Here is a 22,771-nt window from a genome sequence, read left to right as displayed (position 1 = left end):
ATTTAACTATTAATCACAGTTTTGCTAAATAAAAGGATCTGGCTTGCATCAGTCACATGATCACATTTAACCAATGATCGCCCTTGACGGCAGAACGCGCTGGTTACGAGCCGGGAACGAGCTCACAAAGAGCACGCGCATTTTTAGCGGTCCGGAGCTGTAGGAGAAACACAAGTTAACTCAGAGACACAGACTGATGCGACAAAACCAGTAAGTAGGTGTACAGCGCACACTGTAGTGTGTAGCACCCAGGAGTATTAGCTTATTACGTACACGTTGGTAAGTTGTCTTGTTGCAAACATTACCTGTCCTTTTATTAACTGCACAGGTAGTGCTGGTCATAGCTGCTGGCTACCTGTGTAAGGCTGTCATGGGTCTGTAGCTCTGTCACCGTTTTAGGGAACATATTTAGTTTTAAAGTATTTAGAACATATTTAGTTTTAAAGTAAGTTTCTGGGCTTTTCCTGCCTTTCTGGAGGGATTATATTTCACTAAAAAACGATCTAATATGCATGTCCACATAATTATGCATTATTATAATATTTTAAAAAACACACGCTGTATTTTAAAGAACATACATTAAGAAGCAGATTATATTAGATTTATATTTTAAATAAGACAAAAGTTGGATTTTACAGCAGTAAAATTATTGTATCTCTACAGTTTAAACATGTAATAAGCTTTGCCCCTGCACAGAGTGGATAGTGAAACAAATGGAATCATCATAAATACATTATTTCATATTTATTACTTCCCCCTCCTCTTTGCTTTATTATTGTAGCTCTAGTAATAAATAATAATGTAAGGATTCTGGATCAGCACCATGATGCCCATAGTATATACAGTATTCTGAAGAAGGTCTAACATGTCACTGTGTGTGCGTGCATGTGTGTGTTTTATTTAGATGGATTTTTAAAAAAAAATATTACTCATGATATAACATTGTCCAGACATGGCTGGTAAGGACATGAGGAGGAAACAGTAGGAGCTGTGTGTGGCTACTAAAGGCAGTGCTATAACATTTTTCTGTCATCATTTTATTATAGATTAAGTGCTGGAGTTGTTAGGTGTGGATAATTAGATTATAGTTTATTGCAATAACAAGTTGTGCCTTGTTCTCAGATAGACAGCAAGTGGAGAGTGATATATGAAATGATGGGATGGAAGGAAGAAGAGAAGCAAAGAGTGATTCACAGGCAGAGCCTAAATTATTTCTCACAGTTTTTTGTTGCCTTATGGTTCCAAGTGCTGTCACCAATCTTTGCATTTTGTTATTATCTCATGGCACTTGTTTAATCAGCTACCATCTCTCCTATGGACTTTTTAATGTCTACAGTCTCAGATCAACACTGCCCCGCCCTTCCCATATTAGATTCTTGATGAATGTGTGTTGTTGTTATTCAACCTGGTTCAATGTGCCCCTTTTTAACTTTGAGCACCCGCCCCTTTAAACCTCTCTGCACGGCCCTGCAGTACTGTCTTCAGTGCACTGCTGTTTCTTTAAATGAATGATCAAAATATTTGTTAAATGAGTTTTGTGAGCAGACACCTGCTAGACTTCACATCACTAGAGAGAATCTGTAAGTGAAATCTACTGAACAAAACTTGGAGGAGAACCCATTTCTCTTTAATAAACTTCTGTCCAGCTGAATCTTGTTTCACGTGTTCTCCAAACACTCTGCCTTTTCTTTCAACACATTTTCAGTTCCTTTAACTTCTCGTGTGTTAAGCTCTTCAAAGCATTACAGTTGTTTCCTATAAATATGTTTGTCTTTAATTTCCTAGCAGTTACTGCACAGGTGCATTTATCTTAAAAACAGACAAAAATCTGGGTCATCTGAAACAGAAAAGGGAGAGAAGAAATTAACAGTGGTGTGCAGCAAACATGAGGAAGAGCCTAAACTGTTCTGTGTGGACGAGCAGAGAGCTGTGTGTCCTGTGTGTGAGTTTTCTCTCCACCAGACTCACAAAGTGGTTCCTGTAGAAGAAGCAGTCAGTGACCTGAAGGAGCAGCTGAAATCTGACTTAAAGTCTCTGCAGGACAAGAGGAACAAATACAAACAAGTGGAGGAAACATACAATGAAGTGATTCAACACTCCAAGAAGCAGCTGTTGTCCACAGAGAGGCAGATCAGAGCAGAGTTCAACAAGCTCCAGCAGTTCCTGAAAGAGGAAGAGGAGTCCAGACTGGCAGCTCTGAGGGAGGAAGAGGAGCAGAAGGGGAGGACTATCAGCAGAGAGATGAAGATGATTGAGGAGCAGATCTCCTCTCTGTCAGACAGCATCTCTGCTGTTGAAGAAGAGCTGCAGAAACACAGCGTGCCATTCCTCAGCAGTTATAAAGACACTCAGAGCAGAGCCAGAGCCCAGAGCTCAGTGTCAGATCCACAGCTGGGGCCTGGGGCCCGTTCTTCGTACCTCGCTAAGTAAGTTAGCCGGATTTGACTGTTGACGATTTCGCGTGATCCTGGATCGTTCGGTTCTTCGAAGCCCATCCGGGACTTGCTGTCATAGCAACAGAGCCGTAAGCGTAAACCTGCTCGGGAGCAGGTTTACTTTATGTAAACAGGATTAGATCGCGGCCACTCAGGTATTTCCGCTTCATGTATACGAAAGCAACAGCGATATTCCACCACTGTTTCACCATAAATAAATAACATCAATGTAACTAAAGATAATGCAGCACTTGATCCTTTTATTGATGTCACACAGATACATACAGGTCATTTCCTAAAAAAGGGAAATGTACTATTAACATTCTATTACATGTATGTGATTATTACAGATGTAATTCAGATTTCAGAGTAGTAATTGCAATTTACTTCGTGTAATCAAGATGGGAGACCACGGCTATAAAAGCGAAGGTGGATTTGGGAAGCCTGTCGCAGCCATGTCCTGTCCGTATACGCAAGCCACCCATTGCGGAAGGTGCAAGATTGATAAGGAGAGTCCTCAGAATCCAGCGTATATTGCGGGACAGACAGGATCCTTTAGCTCAGCGCGACAGTGTGCTCATAGAGAGATATCGATTTTCCCGTGAGGATATTATTTACTTAACCAACTTGTTGACGAGGGGGTGCAGGACCACCACCTGTCTTTTTTTGCTCTGCCCTTTTCTTGGTTGCTGTTATAAACAAACAAACAGATTATTTCAGGGTCTCTTTCCAAGAGACGAAAAGCAATATAAGTGATAAATATTACCATTCTATAGAATATTCTTATATTTCACTTTTACTTGTTCCCATGTTCTAGTGGGTCCTGTTGTGGCTCTAATGTGAAAGAGGATATAATATAACAATATAATATAATGTAATATAATATTGGATAATATAGTGTAATATAATAAATCTACCCTACCGCCTACTGGTGTTGGCCAGAGGGGCCGATGGCGCGATATGGCAGCCTGGCTTCTGTCAGTCTGCCCCAGGGCAGCTGTGGCTACAACCGTAGCTGCCTCCACCAGTGTGTGAATGTGAGAGTGAATGAATAGTGGCATTGTAAAGCGCTTTGGGTGCCTTGAAAAGCGCTATATAAATCCAATATATTATTATTATTATTATTAAATTACTTACGAGTTTAATTTGTCAGCAACTTTCTGCCAGCCCTCTCTCCTTGCTTTTGCAGCCTTTGCAGTGTTCCCTTGCGCTCTGATTAAACTCTGAAACTCCTGAAATCCCTCACTCAGGAGTTCTTGCTCTGCTGCCGAAAAATACCGAGCCGAGCGCGCTCCTTCGACATTTTCGCCGACCAATCAGAGGGTTGCCGGGTCAGGTCAGGTCAGGGAAACACAGCTGGGAGGTGGAGGTGGGAGACCATCCTGTCTGGAATGTGGGTTTAGTTAAAGAGTCAGTTGACAGAAAGGGAAAACTTTTGTCTTCACCAGAATATGGAATCTGGTGTTTAAATCATCGCAGTGGAAAATACACTAATGGTGATGGTCAGACTGTGACAGTGAAGAAGAGTCTCCAGAGGATCAGAGTCCAGCTGGACTATGACAGGGGGGAGGTGTCCTTCTATCACCCTGAAGACATGACTCACATCTACACTCACAGAGACACTTTCACTGAGAAACTCTTCCCATATTTTGGTATGGGAAAGGCAGGAGACGCCAAAACCTCTGATGTCAAAATCTGTCAAACTGAGATTTGATTGTAAAGTGATTCTTTATTTTAACTGTTTTTTCAGTACAGCAACAGGGTTAATTTTAGGGAAATTATTAATCACACTGTCTAACTTCATTATCAGATTTGATTTCATTTTGTTGTTCTAGTGGAACTATTAGCAATTCAATGAAACCAAAGCAACTTTTTCATGTGAAAATCTTGTGACCCACTCGAGTTTCTGTAAGAAACTTTTACATTTTTTTCTTGTTTCTTTTAAATTAATATTTTCAGAATATTTCTCATGTTGTTCATGTAAATATTTTTGATAGTTTTAAAATCTGAATGATGATTTCTTTGCTTTGCAAACTGTGACACTTCTTAAAAGAAGGATTCATGATTAAACATCAGCAAGAGTCAACTTTACAACTACAAGATTTAAATGTCCTGATTATCAGCATCTTGTTTTCAGTTAAATAACATTTGAAAGTAACACGTCTTCTTTAAAGTTTTCCAAATTCAAAGAAATGACTTCTAAGTTCTGACGCTGTCTCATCAGTGTATCTACACTTGATTGATTTCATTAAAAATGTTCTTTCTTGTGTTGTTTTTAACCTTAATCAGAAGCTGACATCTCTCACAGTTTGAAAGATTTCTGGATCTTCTCATGTTTCATAATTAGGTTTTAATTTGATTTTCAAACTTCACTCTCAGTCTCAGTGTTTCAGTGAATCACCTACCTTTGATTTGTACTTCAATGTTATTCTGTAACTGCTCTCTTTGATTATTGAGATCACAAAATGTTTCTGTGAAGTGAAATAAATAAATTCAGTGATTCTGTTGTTGTTGTGTTTGACAGTAAATCAGCTTTTCAGACACAGTCTTTAGTTCAGATTCATTTAACATGGAAACTCACTTTGATTGTTGTGTTTACATTTAACTGACTCCTTAGAATAAAAGATTATTTGCTTCTATTAGTTTGTAAATATTCTTGTTGTGCTGAAGCTGTTTTATTGAAACAATCAGCAGATTTGATAAAATCAAGAATTTATTTTAAGCAGCTACATTTTAAATCTTTTTTTCAGACCAACACTCACATTTAACCCCAGACAGAAATCAAATGTGATCATTGATAAACTTTACATTCTCACAGCTAATCTGTATGTTTACAAACTCAGAAAATAGTTTGTATGAACAAAGCTGCAGAGATTTCAGATGAAGGTGCAGCTTTATAATAGTGATGTTTTATTTGTATATTATATTTACGCACAAGATGGAGACAAAGTTCAGATTTTGTTCTCTAGTAAAAATGTTTACACTGTAAACATTTACACTTATCCCATTTTTAAATGTAAATCATTAAATGTTAGAAATGACTTCACTTAACAGATAAACAGAACACTAAGACTGAGCCAAGTTCATCTGTAAATATTTTAAATAAACAAATAAAATATCTAATCACGCTTTCACCTCAGGTCAGTGTCAGTCTGATCAGCTCAAATCCAGAATCCTGCTGCGATAAAGCAAATTGTCTCTTTAGGATCAAATCAAACTGCTGCTGCTGATGTGGTCGCTGTAGTGTCTGTAAGTTTGAGTCTTGTGTGTCATCTGCAACCACCACACATTCAGAGGGGGAGAGAGGGCAGTACAGGCCTCGACCAACACCCACAAAGCTCTCCTGCAGGGAAAGAATCTGGCCAAAACTCCACTGGTTAAAATGTCTCTGCTCTCTGGTGTCACTGTAGTGCAGAGGCTTCAGAACTAGAATCCTCTGGTTTAAAGATTTCTTCAACATTAAATAATCCAGTGACAGTTGTCTGTATTTCCACCGCTGCACACAAACAATAACTGTTAACAATGAATTCAGCAAACTTTATTTTTCAAATTGTAAACAGATACAGTTTAAAACAGCATTTCTGTCGCTGCCACAGAGTAACTCACATTAGGACCCCGTCCTCGTTTGGGCTGTTAAAAGTCAATTTACTCGCGTGAGCAGGATTTCTATCCGAGAGCAGGGAGCTGCCCGCCAGAGCGTGAAACTGTCACAGCGCGTGTAAAGGAGACCCTGCTCTACAAAAAGTGTGATTTTTATCCTGGTGGGAGCAGAACAGCTAAAGTAAGAGGGAAATTCATAACAATTTTTTAAATGCGACATGTAGTTTTGATCTTCTTTTGCTGCTGGTTCAGTGAATTTTGGTCTTAGAGTGACGAAACCTGCAGCTGCAGAATCTGTGAGGTGTCGGCTTTCAGCTCCTGACAGCATGTCCACTTACGTGACATCGGATGAAAGATCCACACTTTGTGTTTAAATCCATTCACCTGCTGTTATTTCCTGTTTTAGCTGTTTGCTGTGTTGAAATAGTTTTGTGAGCTTTAAGCTGAGATTTACACCTTAAGATCACACACAGAAACACAGAGAGAGTCAGAAGCAGGTCCAACCGGCTGGGCAGCTGCCCTTTTGTAATGATCCCTGGCAAGTGATTGACCTACTGTGCACAGATCAGCCAATAGACACATACCAATTAACTTTAAATGGGCCAATAGATACAGGCCTTACACTTGAAAGACAAGAGAAACAGAGGAATAACAGTGCCACTTGTCGTGGCATGTAACAATTATACCTCAGACTGCATGTTTGAGGTATAATTTTAATCTCCAAAAAATGCATGAATTTAATACAAATATGTGGGGATAGAAACAAAGCATCAATCCTATCATGGTAGACTTGATCCCATAGCAATACCAGAGTTGGTATCGATACTATCAATACTTGGATCGATCTGCCCACCTCTACTGATTGCATTGTTCTTCAATACGTAAGATACACTTCACATTCTTGGTCTCATTTTTTTTTTTTTGCCATATTAAGATAAAGTAAAACATGAGTTGTCAAAATGTTTTACTTCTTTTCCTTTTTTGTTTTTGTTTTGAGGGCAACTACTCACGCAAATAATATGTGTATCTGAACGACAGCCTAGCAGCACCATCTGGTGAAGACAAATAACATATTGTAGATATCAAGTGGAGGTGGGAAAAAGGCCGGAGAGAACCCACACAAACATGACAAGTCCACACAGAAAGGCCCAGGTGATGGAGATGAACTTGGGGCCTTCTTGCTGTGAGGCAACACTGCTTTTGGACACCTGCTTTTTAGGTGGTCAGACACACTGAAACACTGAGGAGTCTGAGGCTATCATGTGAGTAATCTGTTGGTTTCTGGCTCACTATTTCTGTCGTGTATGTCTTCTTATTGTCTTTTAACAAGAGAGTGGAGAGCAGGAGGCAGAAGCTTCAGACAAGAGGAGGCTGCAGCTGAAATTGTGGGAATCATCACTATAACATCATAGTTTGTGAATGAGCTCTCCAAAACCACTTTCAATCCTGCCTTATGTAAAAGTTCTGGTTTGCTCAATGTATAAAGTGATGTTATTCATTTATTGTGGATGGATTATCTCAGTTGTTCTCCTGACTGAAGTTCGGTCCGTTTACAGCATCCTGCCATGTGATTGCATTTGTCCCAAACCATCGGGAACCCTCACATTAACTTTTATCAAGTCGAAAAAAGTTAACGTTCATCCTCCAGCTTCACTGTTTATGTTACACTTTAAATAATTTGAAATTAGTAAAATTTAGAAACTTGTATTTATCTAAAATTTGACAATGGTTGTATGACAAAAGTTTTTTGTCTAATATTTTCAATGCTCTTTTGTAGCATACTTCGATTGGCCCAATAGCAACAAGACTGGTAAAGGACCAACTTGTAATACAGTATTCAATATGAGCCAGTATCATAGAGTGCAGGAATGTAATCACTGCTTTTTCTGATGTGCGGATATGTCTAAAGTTCAGTATATTAACATTTACAGTTCTCACTACTTTTTAAACGTGTTTTTTTGAAGGGTAATTTTGAGTCTAGCAGTATTCCCAAATACTTAAATCCTCAACATCAAAGCTGATGGGCTGCATCATCAGCAGATTAAGCTTCTGTAAAAAATTACCGTATAAGTCTCCTAATGCTAATTCAAATTACACAGTTTACTTACACCCCACTACACAAGGTACCCAGTACTAGCATCGGCCTATTTAATCAAGTATTTATTGCTGCCATTTAGTGATCTCTCCATTAATTAAACAATTGTGGTTTTGAATATGTTTTTATGAATCATAAGCTAATGCACTGTTTCATACATTCATTTCTATGAAGAATATTAAAATATCATCATTGGCCTAACACTGTTATATGTGACTTTGTGCATTTATTGTGCAGCCTAACAACAACAGCCTAACTCTGGTTTCTCACACAAACTCTGTCTGACTTCATCAGTCACAGAAAAGTCTTAAGAGCGCTGCTGCTTCTTTAAGTGAATGATCAAAATACTTGTTAAATGTATTTTGTGACTAGACACCTGCCAGATCTCACACCATTAGAGAGACCTTGTATGTGAAATTGGCTGCTTTAACACAGTAATGTCACAACTTCTGGAATAAATAAAGTATGTGTTGTCTTGTCATGGATTCATTTAATGCATTTATAAAAGATCTACTTTGTTCTGTTTCATAAAAAAGTGGATGTGATTGACAACTTCAAGGCAGTAGTACCTTAAACATGACTTTGACCAGAATCTGATTTGTGACATGTGACTGAATTCTTCTGTGTTGTCACAGTTTAATGTCATATCAACAAGTTTATATCAGTTTGTTTATTTTTTCATTATCAGCATTTCTGGTTTCTCAGTGTCCACTGTGATTCTTCTATTTATTTTTCATTATTATTTTGACATCACCATCTCATCACATTTCAGTTCATGACAAACTTGAAAGTTGGAGTCTAAAGGTCTAAAATCTTATGCAGGTTTGAGGTCACAGCCCAGGTAGTAAAAGCAGATATTATGTTTGGTGGTTATTAATGTATAAATGTATTCACTGGTACACATTTAGTTTATAACAAACATATTTTAATGATGTATTATTTGAGAAAATAAACTTTTGATTTTATTTATTTCAGCTGCATTTTATTCTAAATTATTGCTTCATGTTCATGAGGGTCAAGAATTTTTCTTTGTTTTGAGTATGAGAGCAGAGGTCTGACAGGTTGACAATCTAAACCCTGTGATCAATCTAAAATTCTGTCTTTGGCTGCAACGAAAACTTTAATTAAAACTGCAGATAAAAATTCTGAGAACAAGCTGACTTGTGCTACTTGAACTTCTGAAACACCACAGCTTCACCTTCTTTGTGTCATTTTTATGTTCTGTTTAGCTTCTCTTTTCTTTTTTTAAGTCAAGATTTTCTACATTTTTGCTTTTGTGTCATTTTAAGGAGCACAAACTGAAAACATATCTGAATGACTCTGACAGCGCCCTCTGACGGACACAAGTGTTATGTGCGTGTTTCAGTTTAACACGTGATCGTGATTCATGAAAATGAAAGTAAATTCAGACACTTTTGAACTGAGCTGAGACGCCATTACAGGGAGTCAGATCTGTGCTGAAAAACACACATTTGGAGGATTTTAATCAGAAAGTTCAAGAGACACTAATTTGGTGAGTTAATAATACTTGAAGATCAAATGGCTGAGAGAGCTCTTTTTGAAAATTTCCTGAGCTGCCATGTGTGTTCAGAGACTTTCAGAGATCCTGTGTCTCTGAGCTGCAACCACAGCTTCTGTTCAAGCTGCCTGCAGAAATTCTGGGAACAAACTAAAAACAAAAACTGTCCCATTTGTAAAAGAAAATCTTCAAAGGAATATCCTGGTGTGAATTTCACACTGAAAGAACTTGCTGATTCAGTTGCTGGGAGACAGAAATCTGGATCATCTGAGACAGAAAAGAGAGAGAAGAAATTAACAGTGGTGTGCAGTAAACATGAGGAAGTGCCTAAACTGTTCTGTGTGGACGAGCAGAGAGCTGTGTGTCCTGTGTGTGACTTTTCTCTCCACCAGAGTCACAGAGTGGTTCCTGTAGACGAAGCAGTCAGTGACCTGAAGGAGCAGCTGAAATCTGACTTAAAGTCTCTGCAGGACAAGAGGAACAAATACAAACAAGTGGAGGAAACATACAATGAAGTGATTCAACACTCCAAGAAGCAGCTGTTGTCCACAGAGAGGCAGATCAGAGCAGAGTTCAACAAGCTCCAGCAGTTCCTGAAAGAGGAAGAGGAGTCCAGACTGGCAGCTCTGAGGGAGGAAGAGGAGCAGAAGGGGAGGACTATCAGCAGAGAGATGAAGATGATTGAGGAGCAGATCTCCTCTCTGTCAGGCAGCATCTCTGCTGTTGAAGAAGAGCTGCAGAAACACAGCGTGCCATTCCTCAGCAGTTATAAAGACACTCAGAGCAGAGCCAGAGCCCAGAGCTCAGTGTCAGATCCACAGCTGGTCTCAGGAGCACTGATAGATGTGGCCAAACACCTGGGCAACCTGTCCTTCAGAGTGTGGGAGAAGATGAAGGAGAAGGTCCACTTCAGTCCTGTCATTCTGGACCCAAACACTGCACACTGGTGTCTCTATCTGTCTGATGATCTGACCAGTGTGAGACGTGGAGACACATGGCAGCAGCTTCCTGATAATCCAGACAGAAACACTAACTATACCCATGTTTTTGGCTCTGAGGGCTTCAGCTCAGGGAAACACAGCTGGGAGGTGGAGGTGGGAGACCATCCTGACTGGGCTGTGGGTTTAGTTAAAGAGTCAGTTGACAGGAAGGGAGAGTGTTTTGTTTCACCAATAAATGGATTCTGGTGTTTATTGCATCACAGTGGAAAATACACTAATGGTGTTGGTCAGACTGTGACAGTGAAGAAGAGTCTCCAGAGGATCAGAGTCCAGCTGGACTATGACAGGGGGGAGGTGTCCTTCTATCACCCTGAAGACATGACTCACATCTACACTTACAGAGACACTTTCACTGAGAAACTCTTCCCATATTTCAGTATTGGAAAGGAAGGAGACGCCAAAATCTATCAAAATATCAAAATCTGTCAGACTGAGATTTATCTGAAAACTGCAACGACGTCTCTGTGAACTTTTTTTTCTCTGCTCTCATCCTTTTAGTTAGTTAGATTGTGTGTGTGGGCGGGTGGGGTGGGGGGGCAGGCTTAAGTTTATGGAAATCATTAATCAAACAGTCTAACTTCATTATCAGGGTTCATTTTATTTTGTTGTTTTAATGAATATATTCTCAGAATATTTCTCATGTTGTTCATGTAAATGTTTTGATCATTTTAAAATCTGAATGATGATTTCTTTGCTTTTCAAAGTGGTTGAGTGTGAACAGCAAACTGTGACACTTCTTAAAAGAAGGATTCATGATTAAATTTATGTCAAGAGCCAACTTTACAAATAAAAGATCGTAATTATCCTGATTGTCAACATCTTGTTTTCAGTTAAATAACATTTTATATTAACATGTCTACTTTAAAGTTTTCCAAATTCAGAGAAATGACTTCTAAGTTCTGAAACTGTCTCACATCAGCAGGTTAGAAATGTTTAAACAGATAAAATTCTAACATGTTTACTTCAGCAGCATCTTCATTTCAGTGAGATATCATATACACTTATTTGAATAGATTAAAAATGTCATTTTTTGTGTTATTTTTAACTTTTATCAGCAGCAGACATCTCTCACAGTTTGAAAGATTTCTGGATCTTCTGATGTTTTATAATCAGGTTTTAAATTTGATATTTAAACTTCACTCTCAGTCTCAGTGTTTCAGTGAATCACAATGAATCCTGCCTTTGATTCATTATTTCAGTGTCATTCTTTATCTGGTTTCTTTGATTATTGAGAATCACAAAATGTCTCTGAGAAGTGAAATAAATCAAATTCGGTGATTCTGTTGTTGTTGTTGTGTTTGACTGTAAATCAGCTTTCAGACACATTCAGTCATTAGTTCAGATTTTTTTTATCATGGAAACTCACTTTGACTGTTGTGTTTACATTTAACTGGCTCCTTAGAATAAAACATTATTTACTTCTGTTGGTTTGTATACCAACATTCACATTTAACCTCAGCTCTCATAAACTGCATATCAGAGAAGACTTGTGCAGTTTGCTTTGATGGAGTCACAGATTCTCACTTTGGTCTGATCCTCAGTGTGAAACATTACCAGACAGAAATCAAATGCAAATATTTATGAAGTTTACATTCTCACACCTCTATGTTTATAAACTCTAACATATGTTGTTTAAGAGTAAAAATAAAATTCAGACGTATCCTACACAAATATTTACACACTGACAGAGCTGAAGATAGTTTGTATGAACAAAACTGCAGAGATGTCAGCTGAAGGTCAGATTTTATAATGTTTCTTTAAAAACATTTAACGCCTAAACAGGACTGCAAAACGAATTTTCCTGACATGCTGCCATGTATGTTGTTGTGAGACTTTGGGAGATCCTGTGTCTCTGACATGCCATCATAGCTTCTGTTTAAGCTGCCTGCGAAGATTCAGGGAACGAGCTAAAAACAAATTCTGCCCCACTAGCAGCAGGCAGCCATCTCTGATAGTTTGATCTTCTGATGTTTTATAATAAGGCTTTAATTTTATTTTTTACACTTTACTCTGAGTTTCAGTGTTTCAGTGAATCAAAAGTTATTATAACTCTCATTTCTATTTTATTTTTAGCTGACATGTTAGAATATTGATCACAAAACTGTTCAGCAAGTTGCCTCTGTAACGTGAAACAAAAATCAATTTAGGTGATTTTGTGTTGTTGTGGTCCACACTGCACAGAGACAAGCATAAAACACAAGTAGTTTATGGAACAACTTTAGTATTTGACAGGAGAAGTTCACCTTTTGTTCCACCATTCCTGCCTACTGTACACAGTACATGACAAAGAAAACTTATTAGAGCAACTTAGAGGTTTCTGTTTGTCTCATCCGGTGTCACAGAGATCCACTAGCAGACATATTTGAAAGGAATAGAAAAATAGGATAAATAAATAAACACAGTAAGACCAGGGTAAATAACACAGAGGCTTCAATAAGAAGCCAAAACAGTAAGTGCAGATTAAGTGCCGTAACTGGCTATTTATTAAAAACATTACTAAAACTGTATGAAAAATGGGAAAAACATGAGAAGACATATCTGACAACTGCAGGAAGCCAACCAACCCCACTAAACAAACATGTAAACAAATTCTATCACCAGACAAAGTGAGTGAATTCCCAGCATGCCAATAGAATCAAAACATTTCAGAGAATAAAACTATGAATCACTAAGTAAAACAATATATCAGTACAGAAACAATAAAACATTACAATATCTAAAACAACTAATAATAAGTCCAACATTTTGTTGGTCACTTCAAACTACATGAGGAACCCAGCACAGTCAAAGGAAATGGCTACAGGTAGTTTTCACCTATTTATCCACTTGTGCTCTACTTGGTTATTCTTCTGTCTGGAGTGGCTTTGCTACAATCTGGCCCATGACGTCCCAGGCACTATGAAACACTGGGAGGGAGTGTGACTTGATTTATGCAGGGGACAGTGGATCTGAAGTGGTGATTTTCTGTTTTCCTTTAATAACATTGTCTACCCTGCTAGGCCTTTCCCAGCATGTTGTGAGGTGATTCCAAAATTCCAGAAATTAAAAAATTAAATCTGAAACTGAGATTTCTCTTTAATGTTCAGAAAAAAATGTTGTTGCTTAATAATGATCTCATCCTGCCAATGGACAGCACAACCTTCATGCACACTACTTATAATTTCACCAAACACTGACTCCTGATGTACTGCAATAAAACCTGATCATGTGGACGCAACTGTGAACAGTTTTGTTCCTGCAAAAACCACAAGATGGAGACAAAGTTGATATTTTCTCAACAGAATCAGAATCAGAATTGCGTTTATTGAACAAGTATATGCTCAAACACATACAAGGAATTTGTTTCCGGTAGATGGTGTCTCTACCGGATCACAATAATATGTAAATGACTCAATACACACACACATCTATTGCAGTCTAGCAGTGTGAAGCAGTGTGAGACTTAGGAGGGAGATGGTGAGGGGAAAGAACATGTTACGTGGTCCTGGTCTGCAGGCTTCTATACCGTCTGTCAGAGGGCAGCAGGTCAAAAAGTCTGTGTCCAGGGTGTGAGGGGTCTGTGATGATTTTCCCTGCGTGTTTCCTGGTTCTTCAGAGGTGCAGGTCCTGGGTGGAGGGCAGGGGGGCGCCGATGATCTTTTCAGCTGCCCGTACAGTCTGCTGCAGTCTGCACCTGTCCTGTTTAGTGGCTGCACCATACCAGACTGTGATGGAAGAGTACAGGACAGACTCAATGATTGCAGTGTAGAACTGGATCAGCAGCTCATGTAGAAGACTGGGAAGTACAGTCTTCTACATGAGCTTGTCTCAGGAAGTACATCCTTTGCTGGGTCTTTTTAAAATCTTGGTCTCCCACTTCACCTCCTGGGAGATGGTGGTACCCAGGAACTTGACAAACAGTATTATAACACAATTTAGTTTCACTTTTTCATATGTAATATGATTTGCTTCAGTAACCTTAGTTCACAAGTAAAACAAAAAAATCAAGACTATAGTTTCAGAAAATATTGCAGATACATTCATTAAAACCTTGTACTGTGTCTGAATATGGTAGCGTGGTGGCAAGAAGCAAGAAAGTCCTGAGTTCGAATCCACCAACTGACTTTCTGTTTGCCTGGGTTTCCACCAACTACTCCAACAGTTAACTGATGATTTCAAATTGCCCGTGGGTGTGAATGTGGGTGAAAACGGTCATTTGTCTCCTTGTGTTGGCCCTGGGGCAGACTAGACTGTCTTGATATGACAGCTGGGATAGGCATTTTGTAACAATATGTCTGTTTCTGACTTTTAAATCATCTTGATTAAAACATGACTGCTCTTTTTTTTTCTTTTTTTTTAGCATTTTACACTTTCTCTTTTGGTTCAGTCTTGATTTGGATTTGATCAAAAATGTAAAAAGATTTCTTTATTTTTTATGCATGTTGATGTTGTTGTTAAAGTCATGCTGGGAAAGTGTTTCCTGTGGCAGTTGCTGAAAAACAAAAATGTTGTAAAACTGGTTTAGTATCTGTCAGTTGAAATCCTCCTCAGCAGACTAAAACAACTCAGATTTCTCCATCTTTCTGTCATGTTTATACTTTATTTAAGTAAAAGCAAATCCTGAGAGCTCAACATATAATTTTCTTCTTTCATTTTCTTTCTGTATGGAAACAAAACTGCCAAGATCTTCTAAGATTGTATTACGACAACACCATCTGCTGGTTGACTTGCTTTTAACAGTCATGAATGAAAACATTTCCACACTGTCAAACAGACTTTAAATTCCACTGCAAGGTGTGAGATCTCCTGCTGAAAAATACAACTACGAAAAATAGACAATTCAACAGGAAGTGCCTAAACTTTTCTGTGTGTCCTGTGTGTGAGTTTTCTCTCCACAAGAGTCACAAAGTGGTTCCTGTGGAAGAAGCAGTCGTGACCTGAAGGAGCAGCAGCTGAAATCTGATTTTAAATTCCACTGCAAAGTGTGAGATCTCCTGCTGAAAAATATAACTACGAAGAACTGTCCTGTTGTTGGTTGGATTCTGAAAATAACTGTTAAGATTTTTACACATTTTTTTACATGCTATGTTAAAATTCACAAAAAAAGATTGTTACTACTGCAATAACATATTTCTTTGTTTCATTTTTAACACATCCTTTCTAAGAGTGTACTAGCATCAGCCTAGTGAAAAGACTAATCGAGTACACATTCTTGTAATGCAGTGATCTCTCCAGAATAAAAAAAAACATGTTTTTGAATGTTTTTTATTAATCCTAAATTAGTGCAGTGTTTCATAAATTCATTTATATGATGAATATGAAATTATTATCAATGGCCTAACACAGTTATATGTGACTCTGTGCATTTACTGTGCAACCTAACATTGATACTGTGGTTTCTTAGACATGTTAGTCAGTGCATTGTAGCATTATCTCGGCACTTATCTGTTTACACTGACTCTATTGGTAACAGTACTGTCTTCAGTGCACTGCTGTTTCTTTAAATGAATGATCAAAATATTTGTTGAATGAGTTTTGTGAGCAGACACCTGCTAGACTTCACATCACTAGAGAGAATCTGTAAGTGAAATCTACTGAACAAAACTTGGAGGAGAACCCATTTCTCTTTAATAAACTTCTGTCCAGCTGAATCTTGTTTCACGTGTTCTCCAAACCCTCTGCCTTTTCTTTCAACACATTTTCAGTTCCTTTAACTTCTCGTGTGTTAAGCTCTTCAAAGCATTACAGTTGTTTCCTATAAATATGTTTGTCTTTAATTTCCTAGCAGTTACTGCACAGGTGCATTTATCTTAAAAACAGTAATTGTATGTTAATATTTTTTAACAGGGAGTGGTGCTTGATGACAGAATTCATCATTGCTGAGTCACCAACCTGATTGGATTCCTCCATCCAAATGACTGCATCCAAACTCAGAAAATAGTTTGTATGAACAAAGCTGCAGAGATTTCAGATGAAGGTGCAGCTTTATAATAGTGATGTTTTATTTGTATATTATATTTACACACAAGATGGAGACAAAGTTCATATGATACATACATTTCTTAATGAAACTTTCATACAAATAATATGTTCGTCTTTCAGCTCAACACGTGACTCCAACTTATATTGGTGTTTTATTCGTATATTATTTTTACTCACAACATGGACACAAAGTTTGTATTTTCATTTACGGAAAAACGTTTAAACATTTTATTTCCACTTTCTTACATTTTTAAATGTAAATCGTTAAATGTTAGGAATGACTTACCAGGTAAAACAGAGCATTAAGACTGAGCCAAGTTCATCTGTAAATATTTTAAATAGACAAATAAAACATCTTTTTCTTGTATTTCCATAAACAGTGGGTCTAAATAAATAATTTGTCAGGAGTTATTAAGAAATGTTGAGTTACTATAATTATCAGAGAAAGATGAGTGATTAATTAAAAGTCAGTAAAACTGCATTTATTCATTTTACCAAGTGAATCTTTTTTTACCCTGCAGACATGCAAAAACCTGCGATATCAAGTCAGACTGAGATTTCATTATAAAGTCAACATTTTCTTATGAGGGAAAAGTTACAGTGGCAAAGCTTTATCATAAACATTTGGTTGTTTTTTAAACTTTCTTCTTGTTAGCAAACATATTGTCTATGGTTGATTAATATTTTACTCATCAGCACCTGCAGTGATTTTATTGTTTGTTTTTCCTGAAAATCCTCTTTCAGACATTTAACCAAGCATGTAGTTTTATTTAATTCAAACTAGTGATGTCAAATGATTAAAATTTGTAATCAGATTAATCACAGGATTGCTGTGGATTAATTTTGATTAATCACAATTAAATATCATTCATTTTTTGTCATGGTCCTTGTGCCTGTCCTTAATAGGCGATATTAATAGGTCTGCAATTTGTTGCAATCCACTCGGCAATTGTGTCAGTCAATTTGTCCAAGGTAGGTTCACTGAGTCCCGATGCTTCGTGAGTGGTTTGTTGCAAGCTGGGCAACAAAGTGCAGCATCCCCGACTAACGTATGCTTCGGGTTAATGTGATATTTTGAGCTGGAAGTGCTTTGGAGAAAACAAAATTCTTTCCTGCACAAAGCGCATAATACTTTATGTCGCTCGACTGTTCAGTCTTGTTGTTTTTATACTCAGATTTCCCATTGAGAGGGCCAACGTGCTGTTTGTCATCTTGCATATTGAGTTGGTTGGTTCAGCTGCCCGTCACCAGATCAACTGCTCATTTGATTCTAGTTGGACAAACTGCCCGAAATGTGTTGACAGAGACATTCCAGGGATTTTGAGTCATTCTGCTCTTCAGATGGGTTAACTGCGTTAAAAATGTTAATCAGATTAATCATGATGCTGGATTAATCTGCATTAATGAGTTAATTTAGACAGCCCTAGTTCAAATACATTCATCACAGAAGTTTCTACTTTTATTGTTGTTTTTACATTTAATTGATTCCTTAGAAGAAAAGAACATTTGATTCTGATGGTTTTTAAATACTCCTGTTGGGCTGACACTGTTTTCTTGAACCAGTTGTAGCACTGATGTCACTGTAAAATAGATATATAAGCTACTGGACTAGTTCTAGGTTCTGAGGAGTGATGGAGCAAAGCACAGTAAAGAGACCAGAGCCAGAAACGTTTCAAATGAAAAGCAGCCATCTTTAATAAAAACAGAAAAACATCAACATGATCAGTTGATGTTAAGTAGCTCACACTTATCCTTACATTTGTTCTAAACCCCACAGCTAGGTTGTTTCTTTAAGATTTAGTTTTTTATTTAAGAATCAGAAATCTTCAGTTTCATAATTTACTTCTTTAAGAGACTTTAAGAGAATTCAAGATCAGTCTGTTCTGTGCAGGACTAATAAAGTTAATTTAGTGTTATAAGCTCATTTAACTTGTGCTCATTATTAATCATCCTGACTAGTTTCTCTCTTGCACGAGCAATCAAATCTTATCAAAACCCTTTTTGGTGCGTTGACCCTTTAACACAAAGTTCCTGTAGAGAAATAAAAATAAATTTACTCCCGTGAGCAGGATTTCTCTCCGAGCACAGAGAGCTACCTGCGAGAGCGTGAAACTGTCACAGCGCGTGTAAAGCAGACACTGCTCTACAAAAAGGTCAAAACCACACAAAAGTTCAATTCATTTTTTATATAGTGTCAAATCACAAAAACGGTCACCTCAAGGAAGTTTTTGGGAGTCCCTACAACTCTAACCAAGTATAACAGCATAGTTATTGTCTTAATTCACATGTCATGGTCTGAATAAAGCCTGTGTTTTGTGTGGATAGTTATGCTACAATCATGGCCAATAATCGGTATACCCTACACACGTTGCTCCACGTTTGGTGAAAGTAATGAGTTTAGGATTGTAAAAAAACTGAATATTTCATTAATTCGGTTTATACAACCTGATTGGATCCCTCCATCCTGATGACTGCTGCTGTGGGTAATGGACCCAAACCAACCTCTGCATCTTCTACTGGACCTGCAGATAAACACTTCCTTCAACAACTGTTTCAGCTTCACTGACACAAAGATACAGAAAATCTACACCTCACACCACAATCCCTGTACTTAGTTTGGACATAAGATCCTTATTGTGTCATATTATGTATTGATTTATTGAACACTTCACTCTTTGTATTTTTTCTTTCATTGGCTTCATTTAATGCATTTATAAGAGCTCTACAGTGTTGTTGTTGTTTTTTGTCTTTTTAATTATTTTTCAAGAAAGTGGACGTGATTGACAACTTCGAGGCAGTAGTACCTTAAACATGACTTTGACCAGAATCTGATTTGTGACATGTGACAGTAAATTCTTCTGTGTTGTCACAGTTCAGTGTCATATTATGTCATATCAACAGTTTATATCAGTTTTATTTTTTGATTATTAGCATTTCTGGTCTGTTCACTGTGATTTTTCTCTTTATTTTTCATTATAATTTCAGTGACATCTCTAACACTGATCAGCTCATCACATTTCAGTTCATGACAAACTTGAAAGTTGGAGTCTAAAGGTCTAAACTCTTACGCAGGTTTGAGGCCACAGACCAGGTAGTAAAAGCAGATATTGTGTTTGGTGGTTATTAATTAACTAGAACACCATGACAACAGCTGAGCTCTCTAAAAGAACTTTGCTTTCTTGAAGGACTGTAAGGTACAAGCTGTAAAGATGTGACATTTGATGAGTGTAGAAACTTTCCTGAACTGTAACGTGTTCAGAGACATTCAGAGATCCTGTGTCCCTGAACTCGAACTACTTACAGGATGTAGTCAGTTTACAGTAATACAGTCATCTTTGATTGAATCTGGTCAAAGGAAATTAACTTCACTGGTATACATTTATTTTATAACAAGCATATTTTAATGATGTATTATTTGAAAAAATTAAACTTTTGATTTTATGTATTTCAGCTGCATTTTACTCAGAATTATTGCTTCATATTCATGAGGGTCAAGAATTTTTCTTTGTTTTGAGTGTGAGAGCAGAGGTCTGGCAGGTTAACAATCTAAACCCTGTGATGAACTTCTGAAACACCACAGCTTCACCTTCTTTGTGTCATTTTTATGTTCTATTTAGGTTTCGTTTTTTTAAACTGAGAAGTCAAGATTTTCTACATTTTTCACTTTGGTGTCGTTTTAAGGAGCACAAACTGAAAACTATCTGAATGACTCTGACAGCGCCCTCTGACGGACACAAGTGTTATCTGCGTGTTTCAGTTTAACACGTGATCGTGATTCATGAAAATGAAAGTAAATTCCGACACTTTTGAACTGAGCTGAGACGCCATTACAGGGAGTTAGATCTCTGCTGAAAAACACACGTTTGGAGGATTTTAATCAGAAAGTTCAAGAGACACTAATTTGGTGAGTTAAAAATACTTAAAGATCAAATGGCTGAGAAAGTCAGACTTTTGAAAAATTTCCTGAGCTGCCATGTGTGTTCAGAGACTTTCAGAGATCCTGTGTCTCTGAGCTGCAACCACAGCTTCTGTTCAAGCTGCCTGCAGAAATTCTGGGAACAAACTACAAACAAAAACTGTCCCATTTGTAAAAGAAAATCTTCAAAGGATCGTCCACTTGTGAACTTTTCACTGAAAGAACTTGCTGATTCATTTGCTGGGAGACAGAAATCTGGATCATCTGAGACAGAAAAGGGAGAGAAGAAATTAACAGTGGTGTGCAGTAAACATGAGGAAGTGCCTAAACTGTTCTGTGTGGACGAGCAGAGAGCTGTGTGTCCTGTGTGTGAGTTTTCTCTCCACCAGAGTCACAAAGTGGTTCCTGTAGAAGAAGCAGTCAGTGACCTGAAGGAGCAGCTGAAATCTGACTTAAAGTCTCTGCAGGACAAGAGGAACAAATACAAACAAGTGGAGGAAACATACAATGAAATGAGGGAACACATGAAGAAGCAGCTGTTGTCCACAGAGAGGCAGATCAGAGCAGAGTTCAAGAAGCTCCAGCAGTTCCTGAAAGAGGAAGAGGAGTCCAGACTGGCAGCTCTGAGGGAGGAAGAGGAGCAGAAGGGGAGGACTATCAGCAGAGAGATGAAGATGATTGAGGAGCAGATCTCCTCTCTGTCAGACAGCATCTCTGCTGTTGAAGAAGAGCTGCAGAAACACAGCGTGCCATTCCTCAGCAGTTATAAAGACACTCAGAGCAGAGCCAGAGCCCAGAGCTCAGTGTCAGATCCACAGCTGGTCTCAGGAGCACTGATAGATGTGGCCAAACACCTGGGCAACCTGTCCTTCAGAGTGTGGGAGAAGATGAAGGAGAAGGTCCACTTCAGTCCTGTCATTCTGGACCCAAACACTGCAAACTGCTGGCTCTATCTGTCTGATGATCTGACCAGTGTGAGATATGGAGACACAAATCAGCAGCTTCCTGATAATCCAGAGAGAAACACTAAGCATACCAATGTTTTTGGCTCTGAGGGCTTCAGCTCAGGGAAACACAGCTGGGAGGTGGAGGTGGGAGACCATCCTGTCTGGAATGTGGGTTTAGTTAAAGAGTCAGTTGAGAGGAAGGGAGAGTGTTTTTCTTCACCAAAAGATGGAATCTGGTGTTTATTCCATCGCAGTGGAAAATACAATAATGGTGATGGTCAGACTGTGACAGTGAAGAAGAGTCTCCAGAGGATCAGCGTCCAGCTGGACTATGACAGGGGGGAGGTGTCCTTCTATGACCCTGAAGACATGACTCACATCTGCACTCACAGAGACACTTTCACTGAGAAACTCTTCCCATATTTCAGTATTGGAAAGGCAGGAGACGCCAAAACCTCTGATGTCAAAATCTGTCAAACTGAGATTTGATTGTAAAGTGATTCTTTATTTTAACTGTTTTTTCAGTACAGCAACAGGGTTAATTTTAGGGAAATTATTAATCACACTGTCTAACTTCATTATCAGGTTTTATTTCATTTTGTTGTTCTAGTGGAACTATTAGCAATTCAATGAAACCAAAGCAACTTTTTCATGTGAAAATCTTGTGACCCACTCGAGTTTCTGTCAGAAACTTTTACATTTTTTCTTGTTTCTTTTAAATTAATATTTTCAGAATATTTCTCATGTTGTTCATGTAAATATTTTTGATAGTTTTAAAATCTGAATGATGATTTCTTTGCTTTTCAAAGTTGTTGAGTGTGAACAGCAAACTGTGACACTTCTTAAAAGAAGGATTCATGATTAAACATCAGCAAGAGTCAACTTTACAACTACAAGATTTAAATGTCCTGATTATCAGCATCTTGTTTTCAGTTAAATAACATTTGAAAGTAACACGTCTTCTTTAAAGTTTTCCAAATTCAAAGAAATGACTTCTAAGTTGTGACGCTGTCTCATCAGTGTAACTACACTTGATTGATTTCATTAAAAATGTTCTTTCTTGTGTTGTTTTTAACCTTAATCAGAAGCTGACATCTCTCACAGTTTGAAAGATTTCTGGATCTTCTCATGTTTCATAATTAGGTTTTAATTTGATTTTCAAACTTCACTCTCAGTCTCAGTGTTTCAATGAATCACCTACCTTTGATTTGTACTTCAATGTTATTCTTTAACTGCTCTCTTTGATTATTGAGATCACAAAATGTTTCTGTGAAGTGAAATAAATAAATTCAGTGAT

General features: G+C 37.8%; 2 protein-coding genes across 2 annotated transcripts; both read left to right on the top strand.

The window, feature by feature from the left end:
* Positions 1–9,665: 9,665 nt before the first annotated feature.
* On the top strand, positions 9,666–11,156 carry LOC143421376 (nuclear factor 7, brain-like). The gene has a single exon (XM_076890481.1). It carries the CDS (start codon positions 9,670–9,672, stop codon positions 11,116–11,118), a length of 1,449 nt encoding a protein of 482 aa, XP_076746596.1. The 5' UTR covers positions 9,666–9,669; the 3' UTR covers positions 11,119–11,156.
* Positions 11,157–20,462: 9,306 nt separating this feature from the next.
* On the top strand, positions 20,463–22,771 carry LOC143421375 (nuclear factor 7, brain-like). The gene has a single exon (XM_076890480.1). It carries the CDS (start codon positions 20,542–20,544, stop codon positions 21,961–21,963), a length of 1,422 nt encoding a protein of 473 aa, XP_076746595.1. The 5' UTR covers positions 20,463–20,541; the 3' UTR covers positions 21,964–22,771.

The sequence above is a fragment of the Maylandia zebra genome, linkage group LG12 (assembly GCF_041146795.1).
Source record: "Maylandia zebra isolate NMK-2024a linkage group LG12, Mzebra_GT3a, whole genome shotgun sequence".
NCBI lineage: Eukaryota > Metazoa > Chordata > Actinopteri > Cichliformes > Cichlidae > Maylandia > Maylandia zebra.
The sequence above is the reverse complement of the archived record's forward strand: the minus strand, read 5'-3'. Positions and strand labels throughout refer to the sequence as shown.